Source organism: Scyliorhinus torazame, chromosome 3 (assembly GCF_047496885.1).
Source record: "Scyliorhinus torazame isolate Kashiwa2021f chromosome 3, sScyTor2.1, whole genome shotgun sequence".
Lineage (NCBI taxonomy): Eukaryota > Metazoa > Chordata > Chondrichthyes > Carcharhiniformes > Scyliorhinidae > Scyliorhinus > Scyliorhinus torazame.
Window position 1 is genome coordinate 86052354 of NC_092709.1, and position 19270 is coordinate 86071623.

The window sequence follows — 19270 nt, forward strand, 5'->3', positions numbered from 1 at the left end:
TGTATGTGTTAATGGTGACTGTGGGTGATTCCTGATTCCTTTTTGTCATTTGTTTATGTTAACGTGCCGGCTAATGTCTGGAGTTTGGTGCGAGGATGGGATCGTAGTTATTGATATGGGGATTGACATTACATTCGTTACTGATTATAGTTTATTGTTGGGTGTAAATTTGAGAGAAAATGTGAAAAAGGAGGAGAATAAAAAATATATTTTTTAAACTATATACTAAACTCCAGTCTTCAAGAAGTCTGGGTTTTCTCGAGTCGGTGACTGACTGGTCAACTCTGTACAAATGCACACAGCATATTGTTAAGTGTCCCTCGCCCCTTATTGGGGACTTCGTATTCTGCAAGTTCCACGGGGTAGTAAATCATCCCTCCCCCATGAGTCCCTTGCCGGTTATAACACTTTCTCAAACGATTTACCAGTAATGGACTTGTACAAGACTTCTTTAAAAATTCAATGTGGATTGCAGAGTGGGAAATTTATTACCCACAATCTTACCAGCCCTGTGGTTGGGAGTGGGGAGGGTTGGAGGTGGGGGAGGGTAGGGTTTGATGCCTTTCCGGGTCCAGAGATCATCCCAGAGGTGGGTTATCACCAACAGAGTATATCAACCCAACGCAGCAGATCGTCAATCTGCATAAATAAATAAATGCCAATATGCGGGCTGATTAGAGATGCTGCTGGGACTTCCTGCTGGTCTTTTAACTCAGCCATGCTTGGCAGGTACATGCAGGCAAAAGGCAAAGGAATGGCACTAAGTCATTATGCTCGTTTAGAGAGACAGTGCAGACACGATGGGCCAAACGGCCTCCTCCTGCGCCATAACAATTCTGTGATTCTGGCCTGGGGAGCCCATGAGACCCGCTATTTTAACCCCTCCAACTCGAACCACAGCTACCAGTCGGCTTCAAGGGTCGCCTGGCAGCTGTGATCACTGTTCATTTTATTCAATTTGATACTCTTTCATGGTGCGCCTCAAGATGGGATTTTCTTCAAAGTTGGCAGCACCCATTTCTGCCATTGTAGCTGACATCCTTCCGAGGGTGCAAGTTCCCTGATTGGGCCTACGGTCTCGGGATTCACCCGCGGTCTCCCAAAATGGCTCTTAACTGGCCGGCCTTATTCAGGAAGATTACATTGCTAGGCACCCTGACAGTCAGAGCGGGCGACAAAGCATAGGATTCTACCCTAGTATTGGAGTTTGATTTCTAAACAATCTATTATTACTGTTTGTTAAATTCTCTGGATCATAATTCACTACACAACATTTTCTTTCCAGTTCTCTATCGAGCACATAACTGATATGATTGTTCAGACCGATAAGAGCTTGTGCTATTTTTCTAAGATCGGCAGAGTGTTATATAGCTTTATTGTCACAATGTTTAGGAACAGAACAATGGTTTAGTGACAATGTTTGCAATACAGTACATTAGTTGATTTGAACAAACTCAGGGTTTTTTTGTATCTGTAGAAATTTACTTTAATTGCAGTAATAGTAGTAGATTGGCGACAATATCTCGATCTTCATTTTTACACTGGGGGTCTGAGTTCATGTTAATTTCTTGAGTTTGGAGCCAATATTGAAACTATCATAGCTGCAGTTTTTCATTATGGCAGAAGTTGTCTTTTATAATTGGACAGGTTGCAGTTGCAGACCCAGCTAAAGCTTCCTACTATATACATATAGCATGATCTCCAATCATAAGAATAAGGACCAAAAACTTGTTTTGTGTCATCTGAGCATGATACCAAAATGAATGTGGTGCGTCTGAAAAAGTAATTAAACAGTACTATGAATAAAAATAATGAACTTGAAAACCTGCAAACTGTGATCCAGCAGTTACATTTCAGTCATTCCTGTCTATGTTCTGCAACATTGACCTTGCTGACCTTTGCAAGGTCTGTGGTAGAACGGCCTGTTTTTATCGGCCGGGCAGCACTCATGCTGACACAGGCATATCTCAGGTACTCACCTACCCCATGCACCAATGACCAACCGGATCCCCAACAATACCACACTCCTCCAATGAGGTCTCATTTCCAGCCCCTTGTACAAGGGAAACAATGCAAACATTTCCACAGCTTTATTTTATAAAGTCTCTTTGTATGAGGGTCCAGGCCACTTCATTGGCTTGGATGCCATCACCCCCACCACCCTCTTGAGTTCTGGCCCTTCTATGTGGGGCATCGTTCTGGAGGCTAGCGTGTGTCATCTGACTTTCTAATTCAATCCAGAAAATACCAAGTTCCACTGAATCAGAGAATTAGGGCTCCATGCATGGGGAGTCTCTACCTAACATTCAAAAGGGAATTGAATATATAACTGGTGTTGCTAACTTTTGGTTGGTTCAATTGGCTCTGTTTTATAACCTTTGCTCTAGAGTCGACAGGTATCTTTATGATACCGCCACGAGGTTAAAGTAATGATCAATAACTCAACACACCAATTAGTAAGATTCATATTTATTATACACAGTAAATCGCTACTCATGCATAAACTCTACTTTCTAGGCTATTTCTATCACAAACAGGCCTATACTTCGCTTCGGACTGGCCCACCAGGTCAGGGGAACAAATGGCCTTTCGTTCAGGTCCTGAGTCTGCGGGATTCAAAAGCTGGTATGGACTGGTAACGAGGAGCGCCTATCTCGTAGCGAGCGTTGACTTGAGACTTACTTGCTTTGAGGCAACAAGACAGGTTACTGTCAAGGGTTGGTTCAAGTTGCTGAGTGACCCTGCCAAAGAAGAACGATTTGAACTTGGGGGCTTTGCTTTATAGTCCCCAGGGGCTTCCCGCCCTTTGGGGCGGACCCCGTACCTGGTTCCAAGTGATTGGACTACTTTCCGATCACTTAGATCGATTTCTCCAATGCTGGAGCGGTTCCCTGATCGCTGGGCGGTCCTAAGTGTCCGTTGGCCTTCCTTTGTCTTGGCTCCTGCTGGCGCCGAGGAGTCTGGCTTGGCTTTTTTTACCTTAACTGTTGCCATTGTGCCTGGGAATCGCACATTACTATGCAGATGGCTGCTGGTTTTGGTGCTGTCTGGTTGTTTTGCAGGTTCCAATATACATGATTTCAGTATTTGCTGGTCTTTGCTTGTGTTGGCTGAATTTCCCTTCAGCCTTTGCGGTTCTCCATTTTCAGTCGGGAAGTGGCCAACTCAGGTGGCTACACTGGAAAGGAAAGAATTGTAGGGCTGTGAGGAACGATTGTGGTTGTGGAACTAATTATATTGCGGTTTTAAGGGCATGGGTCAATGGCTGTTGATTAAACTAAAGTTGGTCTCTTGGCCCTGAGTAAAGATAAATACAATGTGACGTGAAATTTTTAAAAATACCAAGGGTGAGGTTATCCGGCCCTTCCTGCCGGCAGGATCTTCCAGTGATGACTGGACCGGAAGATCCCGCCAGCTGCCAATGGTGAGCCACCTCCCCTGCCACACCGCAAGGGGGACAGAAAATCCTCCCCCTAAGTAAAATAGAAAAGGATAGTTTAATGTAAGCATAAGTGGTAAGAGGTAAATTGAGGACTGAAACCAGTTGAACACTTAGTCACACAGTGGAGTTGTGATGAATGTAAGAATTTCAGATGTATTGTATTATATATATTTGGTGCAGTAAGGGTTAAAACACTGGGTTATGACTGGGTTATGTGTGTATGACTGCTGCAGTAGTGTTTTTCCTGGTTTGAAAGATTTTGGGAAGCAGAGGTGCAATTGAGGCATTGTAAAACCTTGGGTTAATGGATTTTAGTTTGGATTAAGGGGGTTCCCTGTGGAGTTAATTGGATACTTTGTGTTTCAGCTTGGTAAGATGATTAAATTAATGGAAGGAGCTAAGATACCAGGCATTTTTCAGAAAAGCAGTTTTTAGTTGAGTTTTAGAGTGGGATGTGAGCAGAGGTCAAGCATCTGCTCTGACTACAGTTCAGTTAAAGATATGTCTGTAGACAGATTAGCAGTTTATTCTCATCTGAGAATGGAGCATCATTGGTGCTGCAGATGTAAGCAGACCCACAGACACGGAGTCCAAACAGCAGTGATCTGGATCAGTCAAACACCAAACCTCTGAAGCAGCAACAGATCCAGAGCTTAGGGTAAGCATGGAATCTACAGTGTCATTCCCAGAACCGCTCTGAAGCACTGAAAGCTCACAACAGGCTCAAAACTGAAACAATTAGGGGAATCAATTCTCGAGATACAGAACAGTTCCAGGTTTGCATAAAGGGCCAGAAGGATAAAGTCAGTGCTTTACTCTATAGAGGAGGACCATCGGATATGATTATATTGCGAGATAGGCTTCAAGCTCCTATGACAGACTCCAGGCACTTGATTCTTATTTTAGTGTTTGAAAAAATTAGATCATTAATCGAACATAGTTTAATAAGAGGAGGCAAAAACCAGGCAAATCATTGGACACATTTAGACATGATCAAATTTGTGGAGACTATGTGATCCTTAGGGATGAATTAATATGCAGTGGATAGTAGTTGGGGTCTTAGATGAAACCCTATCAGATCTTTTGCAAACAAAGAAAGAATTAACTCTCACTAAGGTACAACAAATAGCATGGCTGGCTGAGCATAGGGAGGAAAATAGAGTGGTTGCTCATGGGGAAAGTGATGTTCCTTGAACAAAAATGAGTGAAGCCATTCAATGTGTCAAACAAAATGATCTCAGTGAAACAAAAGCCTGAATAATTGGGAAAAAGCATGCCAACCGCCATGGGAAGTTAGGACATTTTCAAATTATCTGCAGATCCAAAGTTCCGTTAGCTCACAGGAAAAAGGAGATAACAAAGAAACCAAGTAAAATCCAAGAAGTGAAAGACCAAAAAAAAGAACAAATACCCATTTTGGGAGAAGTTTAAAAAAAACAGAAAATTATTATTGAAGCATTAAATTTGAAGTTGAAAGTCACCACAGATTTCAGCTATATTGGATTCATTATTATCTTAGATGGTAAAATGGCATAGAAGGATCACATTACAGCCATCATCCATCCAGTAGCAAGGTCCAGGAGGGACAGTACTATAAATAATAGATTAACAGTTGACAAAATTAAGATATAAGGGTAAAGAAGTTGTGGAACCCCTGTGTGATAAAGAACTAGGAGTCATCATTACAGAGCAGAAAATCATGCTCACAGCTAAGACTTATTTATAAGGTTGATGAAATTGAAGTTGAGTGGTCAATAATGTACTAGAAATTAATTTCCATCTCTATTTTCATGCTTATGAAAGCTGAAAACAGAATCTCACTATCCCTAAGGGCAGATACTAGGCTTCTATGTCTCTTCACAGTGAGGGAGGCCCCTCACCTACTCTTAAATAAAATCAAGAGCAAGATTGAACACATGTTACAAGGAGTCACCTCTCCAGTAACCATATTGATGAAATGGTGTTCTGGAATTGTCATAGTACCAAAGTCTATGGTTCAGTTAGAATCTATGTGGACTTGACTCAATTAAACAAGTCAGTGGAGTCGAAGATCTGACTGATGGCATCAGTGGATAACAGTCGTGCCATGTTAGCAAAAAACATCTTCTTCACAAAATTCGGTGCGAACAGTGGCATTTGACAGTTGCCTCCAGACAAAGAATCCAGATGGCTAACCATGTTTATCACCTGAATTGGCGATTATTGTTTTAACAGGTTGCCATTTCAAATAGCTTCTGCATCTGAGGCATTCCAAAGAATGATGTCTCAGATCCTAGAAGGCATGGTAATTTCAAGGGAAGTATGATTCGACAATGGATGTACTGTCCAAAATACGACTGAAAGGAGACAAGCTGAAAAATGTACATTTTATCGAGGAAGTGAAAGCAGATACCTCTACTCATCACAAAACACTTAACAGCCACTGATGCAATGTCAGATCATTAAGAGACTAAGATCTTGGGAAGCAGAAGCACAGCAAGTTAATGAGTGCATCAAAATAAAGGAGTATTACCAGAATGGATGGCTGGAGTACACTCGTGGCAACCAAACATTTCGCCAATACTTTGAACAGGAAAAACATCTCACAACCATCGATTATTTCTTCATTTTTAAATTATCCTAAAATCTCTTTGAATAGACATTCTAAAGGAAATCCACCAAGGTCAATTGGGAATCGTGAGATGCAGAACAAGAGGCTAAAAGTCAGTTTGTGGCCAGGCATCAGCCACTCTATTGAAGAGTTTTTATGTTTTCTTTTAAATATTTTTATTGAGATTTTAATGATAATTTTTTTTTACAAAGAACCATACAGTAACATATAATAATAGGAATAACACCCTCTCCCCCCCCCCCCCTCCTTCCACACCAATATCACTAATGACCCCCCATCTCATCCCCCCAACTGTTAAAGTATTTCTTTGGCTTTGTATTTTATATTACATATTTTTAGGGTTTTCGTTGGTAACAAGTGACGTCCGCATCAGAAAACAGGAAAGGGGGAGGCGTTACAATTCGGGTACCTCACCTCTATCCCTAGCCCCTCCTTTTGGATGTACAATGGCTCGGCTCGTCTGTCCGTTTTATTTATGGTTCCATGGGGGAGGGGTCTATTTCTATTTCTATCCCCACTTCCTCCTCCATTTCCCTCTCTTCCTCCCCCCCGCCCCTCACTTATTCTCTCTCCTTCGATGGGTTCTCCATCCCACCGGACCCATTTACTGATGCGGCGTGCCTGCTGGCAGCGGGATTCTCCGTCCCGGCAGCCGGCCAGTGGGGTTTCCATTGTGGTCACCCCCACGCCGTTGGGAAGTCCGTAGGCGTGAGTGTGCTGGTGATGAAATGGAGGATTCCGCCTTCTCCCCCATACAGGGTTAGTTCGGCATATGCCCCTTATTCTTTGGCACTTTTGTGGCCCCCCTGCTACCCCTCACCCCCCCCCCCCCCCCCTCCCTCTTTTATGGCGAACCTGATGTTTTTCTAGGTGGAGGAACTCTGTCAAATCACTCACCCATGTCCCTGCTTTTGGTAGCTCTGAGTCCCAACAATATCCGCCTCCAGGCTATCAGGGAGGTAAAGGATACCGCATCAGCCTCTCTCCCACCTGTACTCCTGGATCCTCTGACACCCCAAATAACGGCACCCACGTGCTCGGCGCCAGCTCCACTACCAAGATCTTCGACATTACATTCGCAAACTCTCTCCAGAGCCCCTCCAACTTCCAAAATGCCCAAAACATATGGACATGGTTCACTGGGTTCCCTGCACATTGCCTACTCTTATTCTCCACCCTTGGGAAAAACACTCATCCGAGACCCCGCTTTATGAGCCCTATGCACCATCTTAAACTGGATGAGACTCAGTCTTGCACACGACAAAGATGGGTTTATCCTCTGCAGCACCTCACTCCACGCCCCGGCTTGCATCACCCTTCCCAACCCCTCCTCCCACTTACGCCGGACCTCCTCCACTGGAACATCCTCCCTCTCCTTTAGCTTCCCAGATATATCTGACACCTAGCCTTTGCCTATCTTATCCTCGCACAGAAGCTTGTCCTGTAGTGCTGGAGGTGACAGCTGCGGGAACGAACCAACTCATTCCTCAAGACGTCCCTCACCTGAACCCATTCCCCTTTGGCAGCAAGTACACCTCCTCAAGCTCTTCCAATCCTGCAAACTTACCCTCACAAACAGGTCCCCAAAAATGCTCTATCCCCAACCACCCCCAATCCCAAAACTTCACATCCAGCACAGCCGGAACAAACCTGTGTTTGCCACAAACTGGAGTCCACAGGACATGCCTTCCATCCTACAGCGTGCCAACATTGATTCCACATCCTCAACACTGATACCACCACCGGGCTCGTGGGGTACATGTCGGCGAGAATGGAAGAGGTGCCAACAAAGCGCCCTCAAACTGGTCCTTTTACACAAAGCCTCCTCTGTCTGTCCCCACTCTGACCTCTCCTCCACCACCCACTCCAAACCATAGCTATGTTCACCGTCCAATAATAATTCTGCAGATTTGACAGCACCAGCACCCCCCGCCCGCTATTCCTTTCCAGAAACACCTTCTGGGCCTGGGAACCTTACCCATCCACACGAACCTTAGTATCAACTTATTCACCCTACTACAAAAAGATTTGGGCAAGGAAATCGGGAATTCTGAAACATGAACAAAAACTCCAGGAGCACCGTCAAATTTACTGTCTGGACCCTTCCAGCCAATGACAAAGGCAACACATCCCACCTCCTAAAGGCCTCCTTCACTCCCTTCACCATGTACCACATGTATCCCAAAAGCCCAACCCTACCAGCCAAAATGGCAACCTCCTTAAATTCTCCCCACCCCCCTGTCCATGGACGTTAATCGGGAAAGCCTCACATTTCCCCATATTGAGCTTATACCCCCCAAAAAGACTGAACTGCCCCAAGATCCCCATAATTCTGTCAAAAGTTTCAACCGGGTTCTTAACATATAACAAGAGGTCATCAGCATATAAAGGGACTCGGTGCTCCACCCCTCACCCTCTCAATGTTCCGACACGCCCTCAAAGCCCTAAGTGCCATTACCAACAGTTCAGTCTCTAGGGCAAAATAACCGCCTTAGCAGCCCTGTACAACAATCTCACCCAGTCAATTAAACCCAAACCGCCCCAACACCTCGAACATGTATGGCCATGCCGCACGGTCAAACGCCTTCTCAGAGTCCACAGACACAACCACCTCCACTTCCCAGCCCATTGAGGGCATCATTATCACATTCAAAAACCTCTGAACATTGGCCGATAGCTGCCGCTCCTTCATGAACCCTGTCTGGTCTTCCCCTATCACCCCCGGCACACAATTCTCTAACCGCACTGCCAGCACATTCACAAATAGCTTTGCATCCACATTTAACAACAATATGGGGCGGTACAATCCACACTGCTCCCTCCGGGTCTTTATCTTTCTTTAAAATAAGCAAGATAGGTGCCTGTCACAGCATGGTGAGAAGCTCAACCTTCCCCACCGGCCCATTATACATTTCCAGTAACAGGGACCCCAGCTCCGATCCAAACCTCATAAAATTCCGCAGGGAACCCGTTCGGGCACGCAACCTTCCCCGACTGCATCGCCCCCATACATCCCATCAACTCCCCCAGGCCAATCGGAGCTCTCAGCCCAGAGAGTTCCACCCTCAGGAAATCGGGCCTATCCAAAACGCCTCATCCCCGGCCGAGGGCTCCGAACTGTACAACTTCCAATTAAATGCCTCACACGCCCATTTACCTCCTCTGGCCCTGTTACCAGCTTGCCCCCCACCCCCACCTCATCCCTGATCTGCCCAATCTTCCTTACCTGTCACCTCCACTGATGCGCAAGCATCCTGCTCGACTTCTCCCCATACCCGTACTCTGGCCCTGCAGAACTGTACCACTGCCTCCCCTTCGCCACCAGCCCAAATTCCATTTGGAGCTTCTGCTTCTCCTTCAGCAGCGCCTCCTCAGGATCCACCAAATACCTCCGGCCACCGCCAGAATGGCCTCCACCCGCCTCAGCCTCTCCACCCACTCCGCCCTCACAATTTGCAGCCTAATCAAAATAACCACTGCCTCCAATGCCTCCCACAATGCAGCAGCCAAGACCTCCCCTATCTTATTGTGCTTCACATAGTTCCGGATAGCCACCCCTATATTTTCATAGACCTCGTTATCGGCCAAGAACTCCACATTCAACCTCCATTCAACCTCGGGCAGCACGGTAGCATTGTGGATAGCACAATTGCTTCACAGCTCCAGGGTCCCAGGTTCGATTCCGGCTTGGGTCACTGTCTGTGCGGAGTCTGGACATCCTCCCCGTGTGTGCGTGGGTTTCCTCCGGGTGCTCCGGTTTCCTCCCACAGTCCAAAGATGTGCAGGTTAGGTGGATTGGCCATGATAACAATTGCCCTTAGTGTCCAAAATTGCCCGTAGTGTTGGGTGGGGTTACTGGGTTATGGGGATAGGGTGGAAGTGTTGACCTTGGGTCGGGTGCTCTTTCCAAGAGCCGGTGCAGACTCGATGGGCCAAATGGCCTCCTTCTGCACTGTAAATTCTATGATCCACTGTGGCCTCTGGGAGCTCGCCTCCTCTATCCGCAAATCCACACACGTAGTCAGACACCACGATCGCCAAATACTTGGTCCCAACCATCCCTGCCAGAAATGCCTTGTCCAGGACATAAAAATCAATCTGGGAGTACCCCCTGTGGACATGCAAAAGAATGAAAATTCCTTTGCCCTCGTCCTATCAAACCACTACGGGTCCTATCAAACCTGCCAGTTTTCCAACATGTTAGCTACATACTTAGTGGCCTAAGTTCCCTTAATGCCTTCGGGCAATCCCACATTCCGGAGATTCTGCCTCCTCGACCGATTCTCCAAATCATCCACTTTCTCCCTCAGTTTCCTTTGGCCCTGCTCCACCAGCATAATCTCTGCCTCCAACAAGGCCAACCCGTCCTCATGGTCCGCAACCGATTCTTCCACTTTTGGAGCGATGCACTATGTGCCTCCAATCTCTGCTCCACTCTCTCAATGACTATCCGAATTGGATCAGTCACCGCAGCCAGGTCTTCTGAGACCTCCTGCCTTTGCTGACAGAACTTGACCATCAAAATCTCCTCCAACTGTTCCGTGGACCACTGAGCGGGCAACGGCACCACAGAGCTCTCCACCATCTTTCCTTCTATTTGTTATGGGCCAGGGTTTAGAGAACCCCAAAGTGTATCATGGAGTTCACCTGACCCACAACTTTTAATAGATAGTGGTATGGGGAGCACACGGCCCACTCTACAGGTGTAGTACAGCAGAAATGGAAAAGTATTTTTTAAAGCAAAACAATGTTTATTCTATGAACTCAAGTTAACCTTTTTAAAACATACAGTGGACATCTTAGCAACCATTAATTCAAATACAACCCCCAATTTTTTTTTTAAACGAATGACACTCTTTTGTAGCATTCAAGATAACAGGCAAACTCTAAAGTAACCCCACCTGGACCCCAAATCCAAGAAGAAACTAGTTGTAATGGGTTGAAAGCATTTTTGCACCACTCCTGATTTTGAAATTAAACCTGAAGAGGCAAAACAAGCTACTGACTCAAAATCTCACATTTTGCATTATGGCACAACATAAAGATTTACTCCAAAGAGTGGCGAGTTCACAGAATATCTTCATAGCTTAAGTAATTAAGAGCACTGAGTGACATAACTCAAGTGTCAGAAAATGATAGAAATGAATTGCCCTTGTATTGCTCACTGAGAAATCACTCACTTGTTTGCAGGTGCACGCACACCTTAATACTGCTGAAATACTCTGGGGCTGTTGCATTGGTTTCTATATTTACACCAGTATAATTTCCAAAAACATGATGAAATATGGAAACTATATTTTATTAAACAGTTTATTTCTGTTTAAATGATTGTTGGATTAATTCTTTCCTTTTCTCACAGTGTAAACTGGAATATCAGGCATGTGTTTCGGGCAAGCAGATCTCAGTCAAATGTGAAGGACGGTGTCCTTGTTCCTCAGATAAATCATCAGCTGAAGGAAAAGGTGAAAAGAAAGGTAAATCTTACTACTTTATTGGTTCTTTAAATTGACAATTGGAAAATGTGTTTTGTACTCCCTGGTTTAGTGAAGATATAAAGAAAGATAATTCCATTCTTAATTTTGTATTGGAAATACAACATATATGCATGTTATTTATAATGCATTTCAGTGTGTGTTTGTAAAAATTCTACTATTTCAATTAATTTGTTTTGGAATGGTTTCAATATTAATGATGCTTCAAAGAAAACTTCCTTATGTAAAAACTAAGGAAGTAGACATCAGGCTGGAGTTTATTATCCCGTTGTGGGACAAACTGGTGTCAGGTGAGCAGAAATGGATATATGTGGAGGTCCCACCCCCATAATCACAGCTAAGCTGTATTGATAATGGAGCGAGTCAGAAGACTACATACAGCATTCCTGCTCTTGTTGACTCCATTGCTAGGTGAGTGTTTTAGACTCCACAATTTTCATGGAGTCATGCTTCTAAAAGCAAAATGGACCAAGAAAATTCTACGTTTTGGGGAAGTGTGGGAAAGCCCTCGTTTGGAGACGGGAACCTTTTTGACAAGTAAGTTCAAAGGTATTGACAACTTAATATGTAATGCTGTATGATAAGTTAATTATGCAGTAATAATGACAGTGCTTTGTTCTTGAAAGTTGAGTGACCATTAAATAAAGCAGCATTGTGAATGTGGAAAAGTTTTCGGGTGTATTACAGTACTTTACCAATGGAGAAAGAGTTTCCTGCATTGTGAATTGGCCGTTATAATTTAATCTTTTTTGAATGACAGACTTTAAGAACAGAAGTACATAAGAAATAGGAGCGGGGAAAGAACATTCAGCTCCTCGAGTCTGTTCCACCAGTAAATAAGATCATGGATGATCTGATCTTTCCTGCTTGTCCCCTCATAACCTTTTACACCCTAGCTAATCAAAAATCTCTCTAACTCAGAGTTGCGTATATTCAATGGCCCAGCCTCCACTGTTCACTGGAGGAGAGAATTCCAAACACTAATGACCCTTTGAGAGAGGAAATTTCTTCTCGTCTCCATCTTAAATGGGAGACCCCGTATTTTGAAACTGGACCCAGGTTCTAGATAACCCCATAAGAGAAAGCATCCTCACCACATTTACCCTGTCAAGCACCATCAGAATATTATGTTTTATTAAGATTACCGCTCATTCTTCTAACCTCCTGTGAGTATAGGCTAAAATGCTCAATATTTCCTCTTAAAACAACCCCTTCTTCCCATGAATCAGCCAAGTGAATCTTCTTTGAAGTATCTCCAATGCAAATTTGTCCATCTTTAAGTAAGGTGACCAAAACTGCACAAAGTACTCTTGGTGTTTTCTCACCATTGCCCTGTACAGTTGTAGCAATAAGTCACCACTTTTATACTCCATTTACCTTGCAATAAAGGTGAATATTCCGTTTGCCTCCTTAATTGTGAGATTTTATGATTCATGTACTGCATTCTGAAATCTCTCTCCATTATTATGACCCCGGACCAGACCCCAATAGTTGCTGGGATACCAGACAGAAACCCAATATTTTATTTAATTTGTAAGACTGTGAGTAAAGGATATTTTGCTCGAGAAGAAATTCCATGCACAAATAGAGATATCGGGCAGGATTCTGTGACCCCAGGGCTGGGTCGGAGAATCACCGGGCCGCGCGCGATTCACGTGATGCTGGTTCACCGGTGACCAGAGAATCGGCGGCATTGGAGCCGGCGCGGTGTCGGTCGGGGGCCGGTCTACCTAGCCCCCACCGGCGATTCTCCACGCGGGATGGGCCGAGTGGCCGCCGAGATAGCCCGAGTCCCGCCGCCGCCATTCACATGTGGTCTTACCCGGCGGGACCTCGGCGTCCATCCTGCGGAGAGGGGGGATCCGACCCCGGCGGGGGCCTGCGATCGGGGCCTACCGATTGGCGGGCCGCATTCTCCTGGTGGGGGCCTCTTTTACTCTGCGCCGGCCCCTGTAGCTCTATGCCTTGTTGCGTCGGGGCCGGCGCGGAGAAGGAAGCTAGCACATCTTTGGACTGTGGGAGGAAACCGGAGCACCCGGAGGAAACCCACGCAGACAGAGAGAGAACGTGTAAACTCCGCACAGACAGTGACCCAGCAGGGAATCGAACCTGGGACCCTGGCGCCGTGAAGCCACAGTGCTAATCACTTGTGCTACCGTGCTGCCCTCCCTGTCAGGAAGCCCACCAGAAAAGAGGCCTGACGGGTCTATTTTCTGGGGATTACTTGAGAGGGATTTCTTTTCTGGGGGGCTTCCTGACAGGTTTCACAGGTCTGTGGGGGAGTCTCCCTATTTGAGGGTTCTCTGTAGGGGCTCTCCCTATGTGGGGGTCGCTATATTTAGGGAGTCTCTGTGTGGGTTCTCCCTATTTAGGTCTCTGGGGGGTGTCTTTATCTGGTGGTTTCTTGGGGGGGTAGTGGGGGCAGGTCTGGATGGGTGGGGTAGGAGGTCTTGCATTGTTGGGGGGGCGTGGGTGGCCTTCGATTGGACTTTCCAGACATCCCGCTTTGGAGTTACTCCTGGCCCACAGTGAGGTCAACCATATCAGGGCCATGGTGGGAAAGACTTGTCCTAATTCTTGCCCATGTGATTCCCGGACCAGAGGACCGGAGGAGAATCATACGGGCTCTGGAAATACTGTGCCCGGCCCGCTAAGTAGATGCAAATGTATCAATTTAGACCCATTTGCATCCATTTGCGGGCACGATTCGACATCCCGCCGCCAACAGGCACCCGGAGTATCGGAAACGGGCGACGATCCGAATTTGTTCACGATGCCCGATTCCCCGCCATATCGGGGGTCCTCCCTGTGGACGATGGAGAATTTGCGCTTAGTCATTTATTGGCCGCATTGGGGAGTTTCTCCCCAGTCAAGCCCACACTTAGAAATGTTTTCATCACTGGGGAACTGAACTCACTGGCAAGACCGGCTCCTCAGGAATTGGACCGCCATTTTGAAATGGTGCCCTGATCTCTAATTGAGCTTGAGGGTCCCCCACACATGACACCCACATGCAATGTCACCCCCCCCCCCCCCCCCCCACACATTTTTTTTTTTTTAAATATATTTTATTCAAATTTTTTGGCCAAACAAAACAATACAAAGGTTTTCCTTTTTACAACAGTAAAACAGTATAAATAATAGTGGCCGTATTTTTAACAAATAAATAAATAATATATAAACTAAATGGCAACTGCCCTATCAAAAATAATAACTCTCCAAAAATAAAATCAAACATTCCAGTATACATAGCCTAATACAAATATTTATACAAAAAAAAACACCCCTGAGGACCCGACCGTCCCCTCCCCCCCAGGTTGCTGCTGTTACCTTCCCATTTCCTTTATTGTTCTGCGAGGTAGTCAATGAACGGTTGCCACCGCCTGGTGAACCCTTGAGCCGAACCCCTTAGTGCAAACTTTATCCATTCTAGTTTTATAAACCCTGCCATATCATTTATCCAGGTCTCCACGCCCGGGGGTTTGGCTTCCTTCCACATAAGCAATATCCTTCGCCGGGCTACTAGGGACTCAAAGGCCAAGAGATCAGCCTCTTTCGCCTCCTGCACTCCCGGCTCTTCTGCAACCCCGAATATAGCCAAGCCCCAGCTTGGCTCGACCCGGACCCCCACCACCTTCGAAAGCACCTTTGCCACCCCCACCCAGAACCCCTGTAGTGCCGGACATGACCAAAACATGTGGGTGTGGTTTGCTGGGCTTCTCGAGCATCTCCCACACCTATCCTCTACCCCGAAAAATTTACTGAGCCGTGCTCCAGTCATATGCGCCCTGTGTAAAACCTTGAATTGTATCAGGCTTAGCCTGGCGCACGAGGACGACGAGTTTACCCTACGTAGGGCATCAGCCCACAGCCCCTCCTCAATCTCTTCCCCCAGCTCTTCTTCCCATTTCCCCTTCAGCTCATCCACCATGATCTCCCCCTCGTCCCTCATTTCCCTGTATATATCCGACACCCTACCATCCCCCACCCATGTCCCTGAGATCACTCTATCCTGAACCTCCTGCGTCGGGAGCTGCGGGAATTCCCTCACCTGTTGCCTCGCGAAAGCCCCCAGTTGCATGTACCGAAATGCATTCCCTTGGGACAACCCATATTTTTCCGTCAGCGCTCCCAGGTCTCCACTGAAACACAAAGAGGAATCTCGGGAGGACTACCATTTTAACCGCCTGCACCCTACCCACCAGTGACAGGGGCACCATGTCCCATCTCTTAAAATCCTCCTCCATCTGTTCCACCAATCTTGTTAGATTAAGCCGGTGTAAGGTTCCCCAACTCCTGGCTATCTGAATCCCTAAGTACCGGAAATCTCTTGTCACCTTCCTCAGCGGTAAGTCATCTATTCCCCTGCTCTGCTCCCCCGGATGCACCACAAACAGCTCACTCTTACCCATATTCAATTTGTACCCCGAAAATTCCCCAAACTCCCTGAGTGTCTGCATTATCTCAGGCATCCCCTCCACTGGGTCCGCAACATACAGCAATAAATCATCTGCATACAAGGATACCCGGTGTTCTTCTCCTCCCCTGAGCACTCCCCTCCACTTCCTGGAGTCCCTCAGTGCTATGGCCAGGGGCTCGATCGCCAATGCAAACAGTAACGGAGACAGGGGACACCCCTGCCTCGTCCCTCTATGAAGACGGAAGTAATCAGACCTCTGTCTGTTCGTGACCACGCTCGCCACCGGGGCCCTATACAGCAGCTGTACCCATCCGATATACCCTTCTCCAAAACCAAATCTCCTCAGCACCTCCCACAGATAATCCCACTCCACTCTGTCGAATGCTTTCTCGGCGTCCATCGCCACCACTACCTCCGCCTCCCCCTCTAGCGGGGGCATCATCATTACCCCTAGCAACCTCCGTATGTTCGTGTTCAACTGTCTCCCCTTAACGAACCCAGTTTGATCCTCGTGGACCACCCCGGCGACACAGTCCTCTATCCTCGTCGCTATCACCTTGGCCAAGAGCTTAGCATCTACATTTAAAAGGGAAATGTAGAACCCACACTGCAGCGGGTCTTTTTCCTTCTTCAAAAGGAGCGATATCGTTGCCTCCGACATAGTCGGGGGCAGCTGCCCCCTTTCCCTAGCCTAATTAAAGGTTCTCGTCAGAAGCGGGGCCAGTAAGTCCATATACTTCCTATAAAATTCCACCGGGAATCCGTCCGGTCCCGGGGCCTTCCCCGCCTGCATGCTCCCAATCCCTTTTACCACCACCTCCATCTCAATCTGTGCTCCCAGTCCCGCCCTCTCCTGCTCCTCCACCTCAGGGAATTCCAGCTGATCCAAGAAACACATCATTCCCTCCTTCCCTTCCGGGGGCTGAGCCTTATATAACCTCTCATAAAATGCCTTGAACACCCCGTTCACTCTCTCCGCTCCCCGTTCCATCTCTCCCTCCTCATCTCTCACCCCACCTATCTCCCTCGCTGCTCCCCTCTTCCTCAATTGGTGGGCCAGTAGCCGACTCGCCTTCTCTCCATACTCATACTGTACACCCTGTGCCCTCCTCCACTGTGCCTCCGCCTTACCCGTGGTCAGCAGGTCAAACTCCACATGTAGCCTTTGTCTTTCCCTGTACAGTCCCTCCTCCGGTGCCTCCGCATATTGCCTGTCCACCCTCAAAAGTTCTTTCAGCAATCGCTCCCTTTCTTTACCCTCTTGTTTCCCTCTATGTGCCCTTATGGATATCAGTTCCCCTCTAACCACCGCCTTCAACGCCTCCCAGACCACTCCCACCTGAACCTCTCCATTGTCATTAAGCTCCAAGCACCTTTCGATGCACCCCCTCACCCTTAAACATACCCCCTCATCCGCCAATAAGCCCATATCCATTCTCCAGAGTGGGTGCTGTTCTTTTTCCTCTCCTACCTCCAGGTCTACCCAATGTGGAGCGTGGTCCGAAATAGCTATGGCCGTATATTCCGTCCCTGTCACCTTCGGAATCAGTGCCCTTCCCAAGACAAAAAAGTCTATCCGTGAATATACTTTGTGGACATGGGAGAAAAATGAGAACTCCTTACTCCTAGGCCTACTAAATCTCCAGGGGTCTACCCCTCCCATCTGCTCCATGAAGTCCTTGAGCACCCTGGCCGCTGCCGGCCTCCTCCCGGTCCTGGACCTCGATCGGTCCAGCCCTGGATCAAGCACCGTATTGAAATCTCCCCCCATTACCAACTTTCCCGCCTCCAGGTCCGGGATACGTCCCAACATACGCCTCATAAAATTTGCATCATCCCAGTTCGGGGCATATACGTTCACCAGAACCACCGCCTCCCCTTGCAATCTGCCACTCACCATCACATATCTACCCCCACTATCCGCCACTATGGTCTTTGCCTCAAACAGTACCAGTTTCCCCACCAAGATAGCCACCCCCCTGTTCTTCGCATCCAAACCCGAATGAAACACCTGCCCCACCCATCCTTTATGTAGTATGACCTGGTCTATCAGTTTCAGATGCGTCTCCTGCAACATAACCACATCTGCCTTTAATTTCTTTAGGTGTGCGAGTACCCGTGCCCTTTTAATCGGCCCGTTCAGCCCTCTCACGTTCCACGTGATCAGCCGGGTTGGGGGGCTCTTTACCCCCCCCCCCCTTGTCGACTAGCCATCCCCTTTTTTAACCCAGCTCCTCACCCGGTTCCCACGTCCCCGTGTATCCCCCCGACGGCGCCCTCCCGCCTCGACCACCCCATCCCATAACAGCTCCCCCTTCTCCTTAGCAGCAGCAACCCAGTTACCCCCCCCCCCCCTCCACCACCCCCCTCCGCTAGATCCCTTCCTAGCGTAGTTGCACCCCCCATGTTGCTCCCAGAAGTCAGCGAACTCTGGCTGACCTCGGCTTCCCCCCTTGTCCTCGGCCCCCACTGTGCGAGGCTCCCTCCTTCCTGCATCCCTGTTCCCGCCATAATTACCATAGCGCACGTTTCCCACTCGGCCCCGCCCCTAATGACCGGCGCCCACAGTTCCTCATCTCCCCCCCCCCCCCCCCCCAACATGGGAAAGAGAGAAAAGTTACAGGATCGCAAGATTAACAAACTGAAAAATCATCCCACCCCCCCCTTTTTTTCCTCGCCCCACATAATCACCCCACCACTTTGTCCCAAAAGTTCTTTCTCTCGCCAGACTATTCCAGCTTCCCGTCCACAATGAATGTCCACACCTCTTCTGCCGTCTCAAAGCTTCCCTTGGTGTGTGACCCACAATCTCGCCGGTTGTAACATTCCAAACTGGATCTTCTTTTTGTGAAGCACTGCCTTAGCCCGATTAAAACTTGCCCTCCTTCTCGCCACCTCCGCACTCCAATCCGGGTATACGCGGATCACCGCGTTCTCCCACCTGCAGCTCCGAGTTTTCTTCGCCCATCTTAGGACCATCTCTCTGTCATTATAGCGGTGAAACCTCACCACTATGGCTCGAGGTATTTCTCCTGCCCTTGGTCTTCGCGCCATAACTCGATAAGCTCCCTCCACCTCCAAAGGGCCCGTCGGGGCCTCCGATCCCATTAGCGAGTGAAGCGTCGTGCTCACATATGTCCTGACGTCCGCCCCTTCTACGACTTCGGGAAGACCCAGAACCCTTAAATTCTTCCTCCTCAAATTATTCTCCAGTACTTCCAGCCTTTCCACACACCTTTTGTGCTGCGCCTCGTGCGTCTCTGTCTTCACCACCAGGCCTTGTATTTCATCTTCGTTTTCAGCAG

At 47.6% G+C, this 19270-nt stretch overlaps 1 protein-coding gene across 1 annotated transcript in view; it reads left to right on the plus strand.

The window, feature by feature from the left end:
- Positions 1-19270, plus strand: part of LOC140408558 (testican-3-like) — a 959832-nt gene that overhangs the window by 611609 nt on the left and 328953 nt on the right. The window contains exon 6 of the mRNA XM_072495933.1: positions 11413-11527. Coding sequence (XP_072352034.1) covers positions 11413-11527 — 115 coding nt within the window. The remainder of the gene's footprint in view (positions 1-11412; positions 11528-19270) is intronic.